Source organism: Netta rufina (assembly GCF_964035555.1).
Source record: "Netta rufina genome assembly, chromosome: 19".
Lineage (NCBI taxonomy): Eukaryota > Metazoa > Chordata > Aves > Anseriformes > Anatidae > Netta > Netta rufina.
This window is the reverse complement of record NC_140143.1, coordinates 6445554-6466945: the sequence shown is the minus strand read 5'-3', so window position 1 is coordinate 6466945 and position 21392 is coordinate 6445554. Positions and strand designations below refer to the sequence as shown.

General features: G+C 40.2%; 2 protein-coding genes across 4 annotated transcripts in view; both read left to right on the top strand.

Moving 5' to 3' along the window:
* ERN1 (endoplasmic reticulum to nucleus signaling 1) overlaps positions 1 to 11590 on the top strand; it is a 37060-nt gene extending 25470 nt beyond the window's left edge. The window contains exons 8-22 of one of the 2 annotated variants that reach the window (XM_084298343.1): positions 221 to 482; positions 1072 to 1150; positions 2183 to 2345; positions 3315 to 3433; positions 3808 to 3999; positions 4631 to 4886; positions 5614 to 5704; positions 6040 to 6229; positions 6755 to 6854; positions 7287 to 7486; positions 7779 to 7926; positions 8328 to 8455; positions 8889 to 9012; positions 9261 to 9328; positions 9635 to 11590. In XM_084298343.1, coding sequence (XP_084154469.1) covers positions 221 to 482; positions 1072 to 1150; positions 2183 to 2345; positions 3315 to 3433; positions 3808 to 3999; positions 4631 to 4886; positions 5614 to 5704; positions 6040 to 6229; positions 6755 to 6854; positions 7287 to 7486; positions 7779 to 7926; positions 8328 to 8455; positions 8889 to 9012; positions 9261 to 9328; positions 9635 to 9841 — 2327 coding nt within the window. In that variant the 3' untranslated portion in view covers positions 9842 to 11590. The remainder of the gene's footprint in view (positions 1 to 220; positions 483 to 1071; positions 1151 to 2182; positions 2346 to 3314; positions 3434 to 3807; positions 4000 to 4630; positions 4887 to 5613; positions 5705 to 6039; positions 6230 to 6754; positions 6855 to 7286; positions 7487 to 7778; positions 7927 to 8327; positions 8456 to 8888; positions 9013 to 9260; positions 9329 to 9634) is intronic. The other variant, XM_084298344.1, reaches the window with a different exon arrangement.
* A 186-nt stretch (positions 11591 to 11776) lies between these two features.
* Positions 11777 to 19767, top strand: LOC311216941 (sterile alpha motif domain-containing protein 9-like). Of its 2 annotated transcripts, XM_084298598.1 has the most exons (4): positions 11777 to 12282; positions 13191 to 13352; positions 14056 to 14101; positions 14675 to 19767. In XM_084298598.1, exons 3-4 carry the CDS (start codon positions 14098 to 14100, stop codon positions 19342 to 19344), a joined length of 4674 nt encoding a protein of 1557 aa, XP_084154724.1. In that variant the 5' UTR covers positions 11777 to 12282; positions 13191 to 13352; positions 14056 to 14097; the 3' UTR covers positions 19345 to 19767. The 2 variants fall into 2 exon arrangements, with proteins under 2 accessions (XP_084154724.1, XP_084154725.1); XM_084298599.1 differs by lacking the exon at positions 11777 to 12282 and having other exon boundaries at positions 13177 to 13352.
* The last annotated feature ends 1625 nt before the right edge of the window (positions 19768 to 21392 follow it).

Here is a 21392-nt window from a genome sequence, read left to right as displayed (position 1 = left end):
TCCTTGCTGTTGTACATGCTGAACAGATGAGCTAAATAAATGTGGTTTTCCTGCTGGTCTGACAAAACTGAACTTTTATTGGCATAACTTGACAGCTCTTCATTTGCAATAGAAGATGTAGTGAGCTCCACAGTTAATGTAAGGCTTGAACTGTTAATTTGTATTAAAGTTGCATGTAAGCAACAATCCAGACAATCTCTATCTTATTTGTATATTGCAGAAATGTCCCACTTTGTGTCTAATGGAGATGGGCTGGTGGTGACTGTAGACAGTGAGTCTGGGGACGTGCTGTGGATTCAGAATTACGCTTCTCCTGTGGTAGCTTTTTACATCTGGCAACGTGAAGGATTACGGAAAGTTATGCACACAAATGTGGGGATAGAAACTCTGCGATACTTGACATTCATGTCTGGGGAGGTTGGACACATTACCAAGTGGAAATATCCTTTCCCAAAGGAAACAGAGACCAAGAGCAAACTAACGTGAGCATGAATATTACTGTTGTTTTTGCTATTTGTCAGGGTTTTGTCAGCAGCCTAGCTCTCTAGCAGTCATTGTATATCATTTTTCATCTTTCACTATCTAAAGACAGAGACAAAAAAGCTATGAAAAATTTAGCAAATGTTTATTAATTTTTTTATCAGACATTCTGTGTTTACTTAATAAAAGAATATTTTAATAATGTAGATTATAATATAATTTTTATAATGAATTATAAATGTATTTTTTATAATGCTTCTTTTTAAAAATGTAGTTTATAATGTAATTTTTCATTTAGGTGCAAAACATTTTGGCAAATGTCAGCTGTTGAATAATAAAGAATAGGACATGAGTTATATGAGTAATGACAACTAATAATGCTTTCATAATTAAAACAAATGGCTTGATCATACAGCAGCATTTAAGTTTATGAATTCAGTGTTTTTAAGAACTAGATGTTGATGATTTTAGAAATTCATGCATTAGTTTTGTAGGATTGTGTTGCCAGGGTTTTAACCATGGCAACCTAGCTAAGATGGTAAAACTGTCACCTATTTCTTTCTAACATGTATTGTTTTTGTTTTTTTCCAGACCAACTCTATATGTAGGGAAGTACTCCACAAGTTTGTATGCATCACCATCAATGGTGCATGAAGGAGTAGCGGTCATGGTAAGTTGGGAGCTTCAAGAGTTGAATGATATCTGCTGAAAAGTGTCTTTACAGAATTTGTATTGTTCTGAGTTACAAAGGAGTTGAAATGAACTCTATTTTGAGTGAGAGCAGACAGTAGAACATATGTTCATCAAAATGTACAGAATTATTGTAAAGTCCAATAAACACACAAATAGTGAGCTTACTTCTATGAGAAGTATCTTCAGTGTATCTAAAAAAAGGGATATTTTGATTACATCTGGAATTCTGAGACTTCTGTTGTGAAAGCATGATATACTTTCCTAAGTAAAATGATTTTATAACTCTATCATTCTGTCTTGTAATGGAAGACAAACTGTTATGCAGTATAAGGTGGACCTGTACTGATGAAGTTTGTTCCAATATCTGAAAAGGGATGATCCTTATTAAAATAGAAAATAAAACACGGAAGACTGTAGGTCTACAGCAATTAGTTTTTAAATTGCAGATTGCTATCAATAAATGCATGGCAAATTGAGTACTTCATGAAACAACAGTAAGCATTTAGAATGCATGACTGTATTTCCAAAGTCATTTCAAATGCTGCAAAGACGTGACTGTAGATTATCGGGAATTGTGCCAGGCGAGCTTAGCAGGAGTGGACCAGAGGTAGCTATGCAGTACTGTTGATGTATTGTGGTTACTGTTAAAATGGCTTTTTAAAAATTTTATTTATTTTTATAATCAAAATAACTCCCTTTTGATAGGAAACTGCACCATAGTTATTTTTTTCAGTGACTATCCAGGTAGGAAACAAAACTCCTGTTTCACTTTTCTAAAAAGAGAGAGTAATCTCATCGCCTAGGCAACATGTAAGTTAGGTCTAATGTCCAAGGCTGTTGAAGCATTTGCTGAGGGTGTAACAGCAGTATTTACTTATGGTGACTTTGCTGCTGGGAGTTTTTGCTTGCCCACTAATTTTGACCTTCCGTTTTTTTCTACTTATTTGCCTACTTAAATATTACACAGAAACAGTGCGTCATTAATTATAGCAATGGTCTCTCTTTCTAGCCCCGTGGCAGTGCTATACCCTTACTAGAGGGTCCAAAAACAGAAGGAGTCACAATTGAAGACACTGGCGAGTGTGTTATCACCCCCAGTACGGATTTGAAGTTTTCAGGCAGACTGAAAGAAAAGACCAAACTCAACTACTGGAACGACTGGCTTTTAATAGGTATATTATGAGGTCCCTCTCTTAGCGCTTGTCTGCTTGTCAGGCAAGTTCACATTGCCATCTCGTGGACACTTCTAACCCAGGCCTAAGAGCTGTTTTTCTGCTTCTGTAAATCAAAATCACAATGACTGCCTAAACCGAGGCAATTACTACATTCTAGTAATCATTGTTAATTCATCCCCTTTGGAATATGCATTAAGCAGATATCTGCTTACTGTTTTTTCCAAGGCGTCTGCTTTATTCAGTTTACAGGATGAGGAGTGTTCAGCTCAGTGTGTGGGAAGTTGTTTATTTATTTGCCTCCTCATCTGGAGAGGGGTATAGATAATTTACGGTGAACATTGTTGTACATACTATATTCTGTTTCTTTTGGATTTTATTGTGCATATTACTTTAATTCTCATTATAAAGATTGGATGTTCGTGTCTTCCTCATTTCACAAATGAGGGATTAAGGCACTCCAATTGGAAAAGCTGGGAGCACAGTTGCTTCTCCTTCTTCTCACTTACTTGGTTAGCATGAGCCAAAGGAGCGTGAAGAGCAATTGTAGCTAAGTGCTGGATTGATTCTTCCTTCCTTCTTATGCAATATGACTCATGCCCTTCAGAACTATTTCAGATCTCAAACACGATCTTTGCTTCAAGGCCACATCACAAAGTAAAACTAACTTGAGAGAGAGACAGCTAGGAGGCATTGTAATGTGTTCCTGGCATGGTCACAGCGAGCTCAGGAACCAAATCCATCGTCAGTGCCCTAACAGGCAGTTCTTCACAACTGTGTTCACTATACCTGTGACTGCAGGGGCGGAACAGGGGGAAAAATGTTTTAATGCAAGCTCTTGGACTGTGATGTTCTCAAGTCTTTTGAAAATCAACTTTGTGTATGCTCTTAAGCAAAGATGCTGAAATCAAGGCCCTCTTCCTTGAAGAGGGACAATTTCTTATTTCAACAAATGTGTTTTATTTAAAGGGCACCACGAAACACCATTATCTGCCCCTACAAAGATCCTGGAGAAATTCCCAAGCAATTTACCCAAGAGGCCTGAAAATGTGATTCCAGCTGACTCTGATAAAGCCACTATTGAAGAGGTTTGTGATGAGAATAATCATCTTACTGGATGATTAAATAATATAGAAGAATAGAGGTTGTGGAGAGACTGAGAAGAAAAGCTATATGAAATTACTTCACATTGCTTGTGGCAGATTTTCATGTACCTTGCATGTAGAATCAGTGATATCATGAGGTGTCATTCTTATTTCAGAATTAGGGCTTTCAGATGTTTTTTTTCCACATGCAAAACTCTTTTTGGTAGGGCTATAAATTATTATTTTAAATGTATAATAATTATTATATAATTATAAATTTATAAATTATTAGAAGTGATCTAGCAGAAAGCCTAGCATATAAATCATCTACTGCTTATGGAGGTTTTTGAGCTAACAGAGCTTTCTCTTCCTCATAGGTTATTGATATAGTGGAAGGTTCCACAACAGAAGTGCCTCCTGCTGTTCCAAAGGACATTGAGGAGAAACTTGCTCGGCCTATTGCTCGGCCAGAGGCTCCTGTGGACTCTATGTTGAAAGACATGGCCACCATCATTCTCAGCACTTTCCTGCTCATCGGCTGGGTGGCTTTTATCATCACCTATCCGATGGTAATACTGACTTAGTTTGGGGGGCTTTTCAGTTTTGGCAGTCAGTAGTATTTGGCAGCTAACCCCAACAGGTGACACAGGAGTTAGGAAATAATGCACTACATTTTTTTTTCTTATTTTTAAGCCCTAGATATGCAGGGGGGAAACAAAGGCTATATATCTGGTATAACAGCGATTTCTCTGGCATATGTGCCAACTCCAGAGATTTTTTTTTTTTAATTCCACCAGTTCAGTTTCTCATGTTACTATTTTCCATGTACATGATCTTAATGTTAATCACTGGCTTCATTCCCCCCTTCCTCATCTGAACCACTATCAGGTTTTCTGGCTTTTGGATCAAAGCCTTTATCCTTCTGTGATTGAAAGACACCCAGTCAGCCTAATGAGTCAGCTTTTGCAATATTAACCAACCTGTGTGATTCCTCGGTTTGCTATGAAAGTTCAGAATGAAATTGAAAACGTGAGGGAAAGTCCCTTTCATTCCATAGGCTACTTAGCTAATAGTATAATAACAAGAAAAATTTTCCCTACCTTTTGGATCTATCTACCCTAATGGCTATAGTGCTCCCTTTTGTGACATGTCTGTGAGAAACTTCACTCCTTCACTTATGGAACTGAGATCCTCTTTCAGAGTGTACATCAGCAACAACAGAGACAGCATCAGCTGGAAGAGAAGATACAGCTCTTGCAGCAACAGAAGCTGCCCTTTCATGCTCCCAGTGACCTACCTCCAGAAACAGATTTCTTAGACAGCTCCTACGGACGGACAGAGAGTTCAGCTACCAGCACACCGAATATGTCCCCCAGAGCATCAAACCATTCTGCATATTCCAGCATCTCCACCTCTGATGTTGGGAGCTGCCTTTCCACTGAGCAAGAAGAGGGGGGTAAAGTAGTTCTAGTGCCTTTATTGGGTCTGTATTTCCCCACTCTGTCCTTATTGATGGTACTACTTAGTGCATCAGACAGATAAAAAGACCATCATCCTAACTTAGTCTGACCACTCACAAAACACTGTGCAGGTGTTTCATCCCTCACTTTGTTTGAGAAGTATTTGCTTTAGAAGAACATCCAGTTCATAATTGCTACCTGAGGGATTTATGTGGTCTACAAGGGTATATTCTTATAACCTGCAGCCATTTCAGGTAGAGGGTCATTTAAATAATACGTATCAGCTAGAATCCAGAAGTAAGGATTATGGAGTGCAGTCTGCTAGTGTGTTCTCTTTAGGCCCTTCAAAGACTATGCAGGGAAGCTACTAGTAAGCTCACTTCCTGTCAATCTGCATTTCCTGAATTGAACAAAACAAACTTCTTAGAAAGTTTATCTGCTGAGATCCCTTAGTCTCTTACACTGTTTGAGACATGATCTTTTCAGACCTACAGGTAGTTAGGGTGTTCTGTACAGAGTAAGTTTGAATCTCTGTGTTGAGTCACACACAAGTATGTGCCTGCTCAGCATGAGTACCAAAATGCAGCTGTTAATTTCTTTTGATCAAATGTGTTGTCAATTTAAACATGAGCAAAAAGATTTTTACGTACTGGCCCCAAAGGATGCCCAGTTGTACAAGGCTGGCTTGATCCATTCTAAAACAATCCTCTTGTTTTTGTTCAGATGATGATGCAAACAGAGTGGTGGTTGGCAAGATTTCATTTAACCCAAAAGATGTACTAGGACATGGAGCCGAAGGAACAATTGTTTACAGGTAGGAGATAATACATGTATTCAGTATTGAATAATAGACTGATTAATGTATCATTGCATTGGGGTCATTCTTTTATCTTTTTTAATACACCTATTTTGAACAAAAATACTTTCTTTAAAAGTATTTTGTGTGTGTGTGTAATATTTTCATGCAATATTTCTTCTCTAGTGGAATTACTTCTCTTTGATATGTTTAATGACCAAAGGTATCACTTTCCTGCATGAGAAACGCTTTGATATGCCTCTGTAAAATGTCTTCTGTTGTCATTCGCTTTGTACCTTCTTGGTCTACATCAGCCTTTGTCTAAAAGGTTGATATGGCTTTCCTGTCCACAGGGGGACATTTGATAACCGTGATGTTGCAGTGAAAAGAATTCTTCCTGAATGCTTCAGCTTTGCAGACCGTGAAGTGCAGCTGCTGCGGGAGTCAGATGAGCATCCTAACGTGATCCGCTATTTCTGCACAGAGAAAGACCGGCAGTTTCAGTACATAGCTATCGAGCTGTGTGCTGCCACTTTACAGGAGGTGATGAGTCACTTGCAAACCTAAATAATGTTTTGGTCTTCTCACTGGAAGACCTTCAGTTTTCCCGTAGTCTTAAATTGTTGAAGTGCCTGCAGCAGATGTCCCAGTTATTGTCACCATCACCTCAGAAAGTTACACCTTCCTACAAGGGGGATGGTCTTAAACCTTCAGGACTATCTTCCCAACCCTGTACTGACCTAAAGGCAGAAGTTGTTGTCCTTTAGTATCCTTCTTGTGAAGGACTCCATTCTAGTCATCCTCCCTCTCCATCAGGACTTTGAAGACCCCCAAAATGCTTCTGGAGGCACGGTGCTATATACAGAATTCTAGCTCTGAATGATGTTTTAGAGCTCATCACCTTCAGGCAAGAAAAGCTTTTGCATGTGTGTTATCATCTAGCGTTAGACTGCCTGCAATTTTCCCACTTTGAATTTATGTTTTTTTGCGTATACTTAGTGTCCGTGCAGAGGCTACTGATAAGCAATGTCGTGGCTGACTCTTCTGTTTTTCTGTCATCTTATACAGTATGTTGAGCAGAAGGCCTTCAGTCACCATGGCTTGCAACCCATCACCCTCCTGCAACAGACAACAGCTGGCCTTGCTTATCTGCACTCCCTTAGTATTGGTAAGAATGCCTCAGGGTTCAGTGTTGCATAGAATGCCCCAGTTTCCTAGCCAAAAAAAAAAAAAAAAAAAAAGAAAAAAGAAAATGGTCCGATGCTGAGGGCTTGCTCATTTAATCTGTGGAAAGGCTCCACCTATGGCTGGCAGCAAGCAATAGTTTCTGTCCTAACACTACTTTGACACTTACCCTCTCCTGTAGAATTCCACTGCATTGGCCTAGTAAGGCTAGTCATTACCATTTGTTCAGTGCGCTGCATTTTTTTGAATAGAACTATAAAACATAATGACTGCTGGTAATGGAATTTAAAAATAAGTGATGAACCTCTACCAGTGACATTAGTTTGAGGTTAGGACATAGATATAACAAACAGTAAATAAAGTTTACATATGTTTTTGGGATTGCCTGGAGTGGATAAATGGGTGTTTGTAATAGTTCACAGGGACCTGAAGCCCCATAACATCCTCATCTCGATGCCTAATGCCCATGGGAAGGTCAAAGCTATGATTTCGGACTTTGGCCTGTGCAAGAAGCTAGCAGTGGGCAGACACAGCTTTAGCCGTCGGTCAGGTGTGCCAGGAACTGAAGGGTGGATTGCCCCTGAGATGCTGAGTGAAGACTGCAAAGAGAACCCTGTAAGTGTTTTCTTTCCTTCAGGCTTCCCTGGGAAAAGGCAGCACAACCAGCAGGTGGCACGTTGTTGGTCAAACCTTAAGATGTGTAATGCTGGAAGTCTCAGCATTCTTGCAGGCTTCCAATTAATTTAACAATGCCCCTTCCCCCTATAATTTTTATGAATTTTATATAGCAAAATGTGAATCTGAAAAGTTTTATTCTGCACTCAAATGCAAAATAACCACCCCTATGATGAGGCTCAAAGTTGTCAGGACAAAAAAAATGTTGCTCTTAAAGGTCATTTATTTGCAGACATACACCGTGGACATCTTTTCAGCTGGCTGTGTCTTCTATTACGTGGTATCTGAAGGTAGCCATCCCTTTGGCAAATCTCTACAGCGACAAGCCAACATTCTGCTGGGTGCATACAGCCTCGAGTGTTTGAATGCAGGGAGCCACGGTAAGAAATGCATGGTAAACATGAAGTGCTACTGACCTTTCAGTGGGTGCTAAAATTGCAATAGAGATAGTAGAACAGCGACCCACAGTGGCAATGGTGAAGGCTGTACTCCTTAAGTAAAGGTCTTGGAATTAGTATCTGAAAGCATCCCAGCTGTAAAAAAGAAGAGCCCTGAAAGCTTGACTGTAGTGCTATTACCATGTATTTAAAAGGTGGGAAAGAGGTGACCTTTGATCTTCATAGCGCGCTGATTCAAAGCTTTCTGTTGCTCGCCCAGATTATCTACAAGGGCAGTAGAGCTAGTGTTCAGGATTGTATAGGAGGAAGTAGCAAACAATGATCTTCTAACAACACAGAACATTAGCATTCCCTACATTGAATTATCACTCTTTTCCTTGCAGAAGACATAGTTGCTCGTGATTTAATAGAACAAATGATAAACATGGACCCTCAGAAACGTCCATCTGCCAGCTGTGTGCTAAAACACCCCTTCTTTTGGAGTTTGGAAAAACAGCTCCATTTTTTTCAGGTTTGTCTTGACCATTTTTATCCTTCTAGTTTTAAGGAGGCCTGTAGTCATTCTTAAGATCCTGAATTCAGTTTCTCTTTACTTTGCACATGTTTGAGATGGTACAGTGCAGAACACCTTCCCTGTTTTTAAGAACAGGGTAGACTGCTGTGGTAAATATGTGCACTGGGTGTCCAGGGGGTGGTTAGCAGCTGAGGACTTGAGGTTCCTTTCAGTCTTTTTCTATTCTATGATTTTTAAAAAAAAAAAAAAGCTTTGGTAGATAGTGATACATATCATCAGCGAAGGTTTTGTACCCCAATCCCAAGCATAATGCATTGTATTGTACTTTGTCATGAAGTGAGGTAGAAGGAAAGCTCTGCTACTGGGACAGGTTGCAACTGGCTAGAAGCATTGGAAATACAACTAAAAGTAACGTGAATGTCTCTTCTAGGATGTTAGTGACCGGATAGAGAAAGAATCGTTAGATGGTCTAATAGTCAAGCAATTAGAAAGAGGGGGAAGAGAGGTGGTGAAAATGGACTGGAGAGAGCACATCACTGTTCCTCTTCAGACAGGTAAGAGAGAGTTTGTCATAATGGAAAGGAGTTGCATGCTGTTGTTCCAGGTTGAAGGGACAGCAGAATAAGGATGGCGTCTCAGTTTTGGCATGACCTTTACTTGTCATCAAAGTAATCAAATTAGGCTGAATGTTTACATATTGAACAAGTCTGTAGCCATACATGACTGCAGGCACCTTATTTTTGAGACCAGCAGCTACAACAGTGTTGAAAAACAAAAAGAGATCTTGTATTTTATGTTGCAGATCTTCGAAAATTCAGATCATATAAAGGAGGCTCAGTACGGGATCTTCTGAGGGCAATGAGAAACAAGGTAAACACTTTGTCTGTGCATATACGTACTTGGGATACACACCCTGCAAACTCCAGCCACTGCAATTTTTTTTTTTCTTCTTCACACGGTAGCTCTCCCTCCATTTGTTCATTGTTGTCAGTCTGCATGTTACCTTGTTTTAGGTGTGTATATATGTATGTTTTTTTACTATATTAGTCTACCGTAAAAAAAAAAAAATGTTACTTTGTTCATGAAAATGCACTTTGTACAGACAGACCTATTTAAAAAATGGTTTTTGAACATGCTCTCTGGATTAGCTTTTCCCTCTTCTTTCTGTCTTCACAGAAGCACCATTACAGAGAACTGCCTCCTGAGGTGCAGGACACCCTGGGCTCCATCCCAGATGATTTTGTATGTTACTTCACAGCTCGCTTCCCTCACCTCCTCCTACACACCTACAAAGCTATGCATATCTGCTGCCAAGAAAGACTGTTTCAGCATTACTATAATCAGGACTCTGCACAGAAGAGCCTTGCAGGAGACACTGTTTGAGAGGAGAGAGATGGAGCTTTCTTAATCTGGGACCAACATTCCAAGCACAAGGCTGTGAAACAGGCCTACCATTAGCAGGGAAAAGGGAATTCAAAGAGCTGAATTCTTTCTCTTTGAGGAAACCAAGCATCCAAAAAGTGCCTTGTACTCTGCCTGCACTGGATCAGGAGATAGTAAGATGCTCCAAAAGCAATGAACCCTGGTGATAGAGTTACCCAAGAAGGGTCTTCAGGCAGTGAAAAAGGAGCGCAAAAGATGGGTATAACCATCATCCAGTATCCCTATACCGTACTTGATTTTATAACTTCTGTTTTACTGCAAAGAATCAAAACACAGTGATTGATACCGTAATTATTAGGGGCTGGGATCTGCAAAAGGAGCCTTTTAGTTGTAGCAAATCATCAGAACCTACCATTGCACTACTGCCACATTCTGCATTAGGCATGCCACAGTGATTGTAAAGGGAATAATTTTTAATTATCCAAAACCTATAAAAAGACTACAATTTAATTCCTAACTACCCTGGAAAATTAGTCCCTCCTACTTGAGCAGATACAGTGAAGGTCTGAAACCAATATTGACTTGAAAAAAGTTGAAGGTTTACCTACTTTGAAAATAAACCTCGTTTAATTATCAACCAGTATTCACAAGAGCTTGAACAGTACTTGACTTAAAAAAAAAAATCACAGTATCAGAAAAGAGCTAAACAAGTAACTTAGCTGGGGAGAGGCTAATGATTTATCTACTGCAGGTGTTCCTTTCTTACAGAGAAAGGTTGCAAGGTGCAGAGCCAGAGGTAAGATGAATCCTGAGGGAAAAAAAACCTGAATCAGAAGCAATGGAAGATGTACAGAACAGTGAAAATTCTATACAGTGTTTTAATTGGAGGACGAAAGCTGTAAGAGAACCTCATTTTTATTTGTACAGATGGATAATTATGTCCACAGGAGACCATTTTTAAAAAAGATGCAGTATTTCTTTTCATTGGCCCTAAAGCTGTGACAAAGCATTAAGTATGTGCAAAGGATGAAATGGTGAACTCTGATGATAGAAGTGAGGGTGTTCTTTTACAATGTATTTATTTAACATATTTATATTTATTTAATTTTTACTACAAAGTAGTATCAAATCAAAGTGGTACAAGTATAAAGCATGCCAAATCTTTCTTAATCATTTGTGTTTCTATTTAATCATATTACAACAACTGGAAAAGTGATACTGCATCTTTCACTGGAATTTGTTAAAGGGGAAACTACAAAGTGGACAAGCTCATTTGTCTGATTGTGCCATTGTTTTGTTAACTAATAAGTTATGGACCGTTATATGTATGATTGGGTACATACAGCTACTCTTCTGGAGCAACTTCACTGGAAGGTTTTTCCTAGTTTTACAAAGTATGAAAGCAATTTACTTAAGACACCAACTGTGCAAGTTACATGTTTCTAAAGCTTGAAAAAAAGGGTAGTTTTTACCTAAGAAGACTCAAAGACTATTTCATATTTTTGTATTTCTCATGTAAAGTTCTTTTATAATTCTACTAAATAAAGACTTGTACTCAGATTAAAAAACAAACAAAACAACAACTAGAATTTCTTTTCATGACAGCACGTGCCTGCGGAAATCAGCAGGCCCACTGATCTGTGTGGAATAACCCAGGTTTCAGAACAGGGGCTGGAGAAGGTGGGGGGGGCAGGGCCACACGAACGCCAGGCCTGCAGCAGCCACACCCTGCCTGCAAGAGATAGGGCACGCACTGCTCAGGGCCTACTCCAAGCACTCACTTCCTGTTGTTCAAGGCTAAAGTTCTGATGGCAGAAGTTATGGGGGGAGGGAGGCTGGGGAGCAAGCAGTGAGCCTCCCTTAGGGCCCAGGACCCTCACTTAGTTGCCCTAACAGTCCCCAGGCAACAAGCACCTACCTGGTGGTGGCTAAGGCAGGTGAACAGATAAGCTCAAACAGCTGGAGTGACTGCAAAAAAAATTACTGCTGTACAGTACTGAGGTTCTTGTAACTAAAAATAAAATTTATGTGAAACTAAGCTGAAAGAAAACCACGTGATTTACAGGAAAAAGCTGCCTACAAAATTTGTCTGCTGCCCAGCAGCTCTGCCCCAGAGTTAGAGGGATGATGAGCAAATGGTGGCTACTTTGGGGGGGGTGGGGGGTGGAGCATTAAGGTAAATTCCAGGAAGGGGTGGAGCATTGAAGTGTTTTTTGCCTAAACTACTTCCTTTTTTTTTCTTTTTTTTTTTTGACAGAGATAGTTAAGATACCTCTAGAAGAAACCCACAAGAACAGTGTGGAAGACAAGGCTCAGCAAGCAGGGCTTAGCACTGCAGCTGTTGCACCTTCCTCCCCCCCCTCCCCATAGACACACTTTCCCTGCGGACAGGATTTGGAAAAAGCACTGCAAGCAGCCTGGTTCCCACATTGCTCTGCAAGGTAAGCCTCTGCAACCTGCAAGCCATCCCACAGCTCTCTGGGTTGGTCCTGCACGCTCAAGCAAATAGGGCTGGGGGAAAGCTGTGGGTAAGTGGGAAACCTGGAAACCTATTCTCAGCCTGACTTTACTTTACTGGTAGCAGAGCTTGAAAAGTGTGGCTCCCCCTGCACTGCCCTCTGTCCCGCTCTGCTGCCAAAAGGTGTGTGGAGCTGTCTTGCTGAGCAGCTCTTGAATTTTGGGGCCAGGGGCAGGAGGGGCTGGGACAGGACATCCCCCCCCCCCCAACCCCAATCCACAGCTACAATGCACGCAGGTGGCACGGTGGTGGGCCCTGCAGCAGCAACTTGCCTCCCCCAGGTGCTCTTTATCACTGGGGGGAGCATGAGCCCTCTGGCCAGGGCAGTGCCTCCCCTCCCCCACACCCCAAGTTTCTATTCCCCGTTAAGTTTCGTTTTCACCAAAGCCACGCCTGGTGGCCTGATGCTGGCTCTGTCCCCACAGGGTGGGGCAGAATGAAGTGTGCAGGGCAGGGGATGGCACACCACAAGCCACATCCCTGTATGAGCGCAGCCCTGGGAGGCGGAGCAGAGGCAAAAGGCACTGATAGGCTAGGCTAGTATTTATGTGACAGATTTGGCCTCTCGCTGGCCTCTGAACTCTGTAATAAGCAGCCTGTGTACACCGATTTTGGAAGGATCCACTTCCGCACATGGCACAAGAATTAACAACAGTGCCAGAACAGTTGGTCCCCTCAGTGACACCGGGTACTTTGCTTGCTCAAACCAGATCTATTTGGGCATGCTGGCTCTTTAATCAGCCCACAAACTTTCCACAGCACTAACCAGGCACTTAAATTTAAAACAGGCACTTGCTCCACAGTTCTTACAGCATTCCCCCATTCACCTAGGCCCAGCTGTCTCACTGAACAACCACTGTTGAACTCGCCTCTCGCCAAGTCCTGGTCCTGGGGACTTTAGTCACCTTCCAAGTTGCAGGCTTCTGACTTTCAGATCTTTTCTGAGAGCTTCAACAAAGCCCTTCTGAGCTGCTTTTTATGCTGGCTGCACTGGTGAGTCTGCTCCTTGGAGCTCGGGGATGGTTACTGTTAGCTTACAGTGAATCTAAGGTAAATTTCTGTTATGTTGAGCATGCTTATTTAACATGTTTCTTCCTATAGAAGATATATATATATAGATACAGATATATTTGCTGGAGCCCATCTCTATACCACAGTAAATGGAGTCTGAGCAAAGCAGAGCATGTCAAGTATCAGGCCAGGACACCCCCTCTAACCCAAACCAAAGAATCTTCTGCTCGGTGGGACAGCAAGTTATGCGGCTTCAGTGAGCACAGCAGATATAGAAAAATAGAAGGGGAAAAACAAGCACATAAAAAAGAAAAAAGGAGCACAAGAGAGGGAATAAGAAGGGGAGATATAAAAAATAAAATAAAATAATTATTTTAAAAAAGAGATACAATGCAACCTGAGGGAAACAGGAGCGTAAGGCCACCTTTTTTCTGTATCTAGCAGAAGTAGCTGTTAGCTGTGCCCATCTATCAGCAGATGCCTCTTCATATGTTTCAGAGAACAGGTAGCTTCATACAGCACAGGTGCACAGAAGCACTGTAGCTGGCAAGAACAGGCTTTTAGAGGTGCAGAAACTACCCTGTACCACAAAAAAAGTGGGGAGGGGAGGGGAAAAGAAATAAGTCAACTGTAAGTAACAGGAATGTTAACTGTTATTATTTAACAATTGTTTTTTCACCTCTAGGGTTTTATTCATTAACCGAAGGATTTCTCCCCTGCAAAGACAATGGGTATGTGCTGCTTTCAGAAAATTTGCACTTTGAATATAGTGATTTGCTTTTTAATAAGTGCATTTTAAAGGTTCATCTCTACTGGGGAACTAATCAGTATTTTAGTACCATTACAATCCATAATAACTTATCTTCATAGATCAGTAAATAAACAAATTCAAGTGGGCAAATAATCTACCTAAACCTCTTCAAGCTTAGGGAATTCAGCCCATCAGTTCCAATAACCTTATCACATAAGCAATCAGTTAAATAATCTTATCACTTGGGGGGTTGGACCCGATGATCTTTCGAGGTCCCTTCCAACCCCTACAGTTCTGTGATAATCCTCTTATAAAAGGGGAGTAATGGAAACAACCCCAGATGTTTTGAAGTAGTTTCCAAACCTCGTGGTTTCTCACTTCACTGATTATTAGTCTTGTACCATTGCTTAGGACTGCTCTTGATTAAAGGTAAGGACACTTTTAGACAGAACTGACATATTTGAGAAGACAGTCTCTCATTGTAGCTGGTAGAAAGAAAACAATTTAGCATTCAACACAGCTATTATTAGTAAGACAGAATTTTGGTTCCTAGATTACAACACATTACCTGTGGATAAGTGGGATGAGAACCATGTCCAATGCTGGCTACAATCTACTGGAATCAAGGAAGAGTATACAAGAAAACTACATGAAGAAGAAGTGACAGGTCCAGTGCTTATGAAATTGAATGAACCTTTCCTCAAAAAAATAGGTATGAAGAAAGGCCAAATCCACATTTTACTCCTCAAAAGAGATGAGCTTCGGCAGCAACAGGAAAATACAAAACAAGAAAAGCATTCCAGTAGCAAAACGCCTGCCAGAATTGATACACTAAGAGATTCAGTAAGACCCAAAGATGTCTGTCCTCAAAAAAGTTTAAGCAAAGACAGCTGTGGCCCACTACATGAAACAAGTGGAGAAAACACAGCTTCTGCAAGAAGCAAGAAGCAAGGGAGAAATAAATCCCAACCTCAAAATACTGATGAAGTTTTAGACATCAGCAAATACCGACCATTTAGAAGTGAAGACACTGATTTCAAGTACGTGAAAGGCCAAGTTCTTTCTCCAGAAACAGGTGTCAATGGTTTAATCATACCATGTCACGAATACAAGTCTTTTGCCATTGCTGCAGAATTGAACAGACAGCAGTTGCAGTCAAAGTTTGCCTGTGAAGTGATACGATTTGCTTCAGCCTGCATGAACATTCGAACAAATGGCACCATACATTTTGGTATCATGGACAGTGTTGAAGATAAGGGCTATAAACATGGGCAGATCATTGGCATAAAGGTCAAAGATAGGGAACACTATGTTGATGCATTAGATTACATAGAAAAATGTTTTCCTGAAACTAAGCGAGAAACTGCAAGGAAATGTATCCACCCACCTGTTTTTATTGAAGTGATTTCAAAAGACTCTCAGGAACAAAGATTTGTGGTGGAGGTTGATATTGAACCAACATACAGCTTAGTGAAGAATCAAACTTTTGATGTTTATTTGCCTAAATACAATGAAAACAGCCAGAAGGTGACCCTGACAAAAGAACGGGCTCTCTATCAGAGACTAGGAGCAAAATCTGAACTTGTAAAGCCAGACGACTTAATTGCTTTTATCGAGGGCTCAAAAGACAGGGATGCTCAAAGAGAAAAGGCTGAGCTTCTCAGTACAGAAGTACATACAGAAGTATCTCAAAACTTGGGAAGGAAGTTATCTATTCTACTAAATGATGGCAAGAACTACATGGATGATTCCCTACGGTACATCCTTGTCACAAACAGATGTACAGAGGATGACCTGAACTCTATCAACTTCTTAATGCATTTGAACGTTTTCTGTGTCTTTGACTTTGATGAACATTCTGTGTCAGGACTGTATGGAAAGTACAAAGAACACCATGCAACAAGGTCTTATTTTTTACAGGATTTTTCCAATGAAAGCAAGACTGGCAATCCTCCATCTCAGAAACATTTGTGTCTGTTTGATCAGACTAGTTGGATATTCTGCAATGGGCGCAGCGACTACCTTGGGGATGAAGGAAAACCATGTGATGAAAACACATGGATTAGAACCAAAAAGAAATACCTTAAGAAAGCAATCACTCGGATCTGTGATGAAATCCTGCCAAAGCGGTCTTTCATTGTGCTTTTCCTATTGCTATCACCAGTTAAGAAACCAATCGTGGATACTTTTCAGGAATTCTATACAGAGATGAATGGCATGGAGTACATCATTTGCATTGCAGAATCCAAAGAAAATTACGTGAAGTGGGCTAATCTAGCTCAGACATGGTGCAGCATTGAGACCCTAGAACAACGCAGCATTGTGGGAATGAAACTAAGTCATGTAGATGCCACAATTCAAAAAATGCTGCCTTCTACAGCACACCCCAGACATCTGCCAGTTTCCACACGAGCACTATGCACACTTCCTTCGCTAGAAGAAGAGAAAATGTTTTCTCTAGAAATCCTTTGTGTCGATCAGTGTGATGATATTAAATTAGATCTTTTGTCTGAAAAAGAAATACAAGAAATAGAACAAAACTTTTACAAAGGGAGAAAAATCACCTGGAAAAATTTCTGGCTTGCTGATAAAGGACACTGTGGGGAAATCATTGAACGTGAAGCATGCAAGGACGCTAGCAAACTCCTAGATGACATTTTACAAGGAATTGGACTCAACTATTCTGTGGCAAAACTAAAGATATTCCACCATCCTGGCAGTGGTGGAAGCACAATAGCACGGCAAGTTCTATGGAGAAGAAGAAAGGACTTAAGATGTGCTGTTATCAAATCCTCATATTCACCTGCAACTGTTTGTGAGCATGCACTTGCATTTAGAGATTATGAAGAGAAAGAAATCAATCACTGTCTTCCTGTGCTCCTCTTAATTGAAGATTATGATGAAGACTATTTAGAAGAAATAAGAAATGACTTAATGGATGCTGTAGCAACTAGAAAAATTAATTCCCCCAGACCTTACTTCATTCTCATGTCCTGCAGACGATCCAATGACCCTGAACGGCTTTGTAAGGCCTCTCCTCTGGACACAGTAGCCGTTACTCACAAGCTGACGGACTCAGAGAAAACTCTGTTCAAAACTAAACTTGAAAAACTGAAGCAGAAATATGTCGAGCCAAAATTCATACTTACATTTGTCTTGATGTGTGAGGAGTTCAATGAAACATATGTGCGAGATTTTGTAGGCCACATACTGCAAGACATAGACCATTCTTCCCGTGATACACGTTTGATGCACTATGTGGCTTTGCTTAATTTTTATGTACCTAATTCATACGTTTCACTATCACACTGTGAAGCTTTTCTGGGACTGGGTGCCTATACAGAAACAAAGTCAAGAGCATATGATTTTAAAAGTAACTTAAGCGAACAAGCAAGAATGATTTTTATTGAACTAAGGGAAAGTACCACCTATATTTCATCTGTTCGGATAATACACTGTCTGGTTGCAAAAGAAATTTTGTATCAGCTTTCAAGGAACCAACCTCAAAGTCAAATTGCAATGTCTCTTCTTCAGGAAAGGATGCTTTTTGAAAATAGATTTGGACGAGAGGAGTTCATAAAATTCGTCAGAGATCTGTTTATTCGCCGTGATAAGAGAAGCAGGGGTGATAATACAGACAGCCTCTTCTCCCCATTCATTGAACACGTCTGTAAAGCTGAAGACTGTGAAAAAGCTATAGCTGTTTTAAAAGCTGCGTATGAACTCCTTGGAAAAGATGCCTTTTTTGCCCAGCAGCTTGCCAGACTGCATTACAATAATGAAAAATTTGAAGATGCAAAATATTGGGTAGGTGTTGCAAAACTTCATTTGCCAAATGACTCTTACATTCTGGATACAGAAGGTCAAGTCTACAGGAAATGGTTTAGTTTCACCGTGGATAAGGTGACAGACATTCCTGACATTGACAAGATAGAGATTGCTCTTAAAGCTATGAAATGCTTCAGGGCTGCGCAACAGGCTGCAAAAGCAGAAACAGATAATATGAACAACGCTGGCTATTTTGGAGAAGTAGAAGTAGGATGTCGTCTCCTTAAATTTTTGTCCACACTTGATGTATTTCGCACAAGTCCAGATGGGGAGCACTCTGAGCTTGTGAAATATCTGATCACAGATTACATTCCTAAAGACATTGAAAAAACATGGGGAAAGCTTCACTCACGCTTAAGAGGCTTACGCCAGAACCTGTACAATGCTCTGGAATGGATTTCAGAAGACCTAAGTTATTTCCAAACAGATAAAAACCATGAGAAGGAAGACGACGATGGAAAAGCTGAAAAGGAAGAACAAGTTTATAATCCCCGGAAATGGCTGAAAAGACAGTCTGAGGTATATGCGAAATTCTTCATCTCAGCATCACTTACTGGGGACAACAGTGGTCCTACGAGCCAGCTGATGAAAGGCATGACTATTTATAAGAGAGGTGGAGGCAGCGTCACAAATATCCTGTCATTCTTGACAGATAAGAAAGAGAGTAGGTCAGCTGAAAAGCTAGAAGAGATCCTTAGTTTCTATCCAGAAAATGCACTAAGGGACAGGCTGGAGGACACTGATCTGATCAATTACATTTTGAGCCACATTGTATTAGCATGTTTATCACCAGGATCAGCCAAACTTCTTCCAATGCAAACTCTCCGTGAACTCAGCACAAGATTCTGTAAAGGAAAAAGAATGTTGCCAGCAAGTGCCCATTTCTTGCTGACCTTACTATTTTGGCCAGATGAGGCATTAGACAAAGAGCCCAGTTCAGCCAAAGACGAAATTTTAAGTTCAGCACTTCAAACCCTAAAACGTTTATATGACATCAAGATGAAAGATGTTCCTCCCAGAAAGAAAAGAATCTACACCCACTTTTTCCTAGGAAAGGGCTATGGCTTAAGCAAGATTGTGCAAAAAAATAAAATTGATAAATTAATTACTGGGTCCTTAGATGAGAAGAGAATGAAGTGGCTACATGGAACTGTATGGAATAATACCACGATACGTCACAATCTCAGAAGAGTTTCAGGTTGGACCAAGGATAGAAATTTATTCATACGTGGCCATATCAAGGAGTTTCCAGTCTTGGCACTCCATCGTGATTCAGTGCCCACTGGAAATGAGAATGTGACATTTTATTTAGGATTTTCATTTAATGGTCTTGTTGCTTTCAATATTGAGGTTGAAAATAACATTTCAACTGGCCCCAGAGTACACAGCGTTTAGTACATTAACAGTACCTACTGCACTGTTAGACAGCACAGCACTGGAAAAGGCCCGTTGTCACATTAAAGAAAAAAAGACTGCATTGGCTGGACACCAGGTAGTAAGATAACCACAAACTACTCCTATGCTATGAATAAGGATCTAAAAAATTTGAAACCTACTAGTAAAAATATAAAAGGCTTCTGTTTGAAGATATGATTTTGGAGTCACCAAACAAAATTTATATCTAAAGCAGCAATAATTCCTATATTAACTTGGGGAAAGGTGAGAGAAAGAAGGCCCACTATTACTCCTCCCCACCCCAGCTTTTGGAGAACTGAGTTCCAAAATAAACAGGCATAGCAGGGATCCCTGCTTTCTTTGGTCAAAGACTAGGACATTCAGCTAATTTCTGGGTGATCATTATCAATAAAAGCGTGTCTACTGTTAGTTGTATGGTGTTTTTTCTTCTCCCTGAACTGTAAACAAAACGTTTAAGTGAACATATACACTACACTGGCTTTAACATACTTCACTCACTACCACGTACCACATATTAAATACGCCTATGCATCATCAACTGCAACCCAACATCTACTATGGAAGCAGAGAGGAATAATTATTAGCAATTTTAAAAAATTGACTCTGCAAACATCAGAAGTGATAAAAAACAGGTCTCAGTTTTTACGTCACTTTTACATTGCTTCTCTATGTAAACGTTGCAAACCATACTGCATGCATCTATAGCTGGGGGAGGGAAGCAGACATAAGCGGTTACAGAGTCATGACATAAAATATTACTTGTAGGAGCTGCTATGATTTCATAGTCCAAACAATTCCTGCACTTTGGAAAGTGTTTTTGCAGCATTATCCAAGATAACCACATGCTATATATACAATAGACAAACTTACACATTATATCTATTCTTGAAAAAGTTGTCTAGCCTTATTTACTAATTTAAAAAAATACAAAGGAGTTTGTTGTCAGTACTGCTTCTGCAACTATGAAGTCTTTAAAAATAAAGCAGCCTATTATTCTCTGAATTTAGAATTGTTCGATAGTGACAGAGTTGTTAAAATTTTCTAGAAGACCTATAATATAGCTTAAGTTTTAACATGGTAAATAACCTTTAAAAAGAATCACAATTACTACATGAGCTGAATTACCCTACCTGAAGGTATAGTTCTAACAGCAGTAAGGTCTGATTTGCTTTTCCAACTTCAGTCGTGATCTGGGCACAGCCAAAACTGTAAAAGGAATTGCAAGGTACTACGAATTCAGATCAACTTAAATCTCAAAACAGGATGAAACCAAGGAAAATCCTATCTAGTTCAAGCCTTCACTTTCTGGTACCCAGGAAGAAGGAAAGCTTGTGAGTACTGGTTAGGCAACAGTTGTCTCCATACCTTGCTTTCAACCTGGGGGAGACACAGCAGCAAAGCTGTCTGGTTCACAGGTTGCACTTCCTGGTTGTGCAATCCAGGCTGGCAGATTTTGGTAAAACACATCAATGGCAACTTACCCTTAGATGTGCTAGAAAGGCATGCTGGAAGGACAAACCATGACATCTTAACTGCTAGCAGCCAGAGAGCTGGGGTGCTGGAGAAAGCACCTTCTGCCAAGCCCTGACGCAGCAACAATGGAAAGGGATCTGAAAAGTTAACTGAGCAAAGGCAGTTTTCTCAAGTCTGCATAGGCCGTAAGAGTGGCTTCAATATGACATAGCCCAAAGCAGAAATAGGAAGATCTTACTGAAAAATGTGTGAGCTAAAAGCAAGAATTTACCTCTTAATCATTCATATAACCTGCTCACACACTGTGACAAGAGCAAAGATTTTGTTTTAAAACAAACTGCTATCACAACAAAAAACTTAAAACACAAGACTTGGCCAAGAGGCTTTGTCTTGTAACTTGTTTTTTTAAATCCAGCCTGCCAGGCACCTGAGATTGTAGACAGCAATCCTTTGACTGGTAGCCCATACTTTTTGTACAGAAAAATGACAGTAGATTAGCACCAAAAGACAGTTAAATAGTAAAAATTTGAGATTCACTTGCTTGTCTCCAGGTG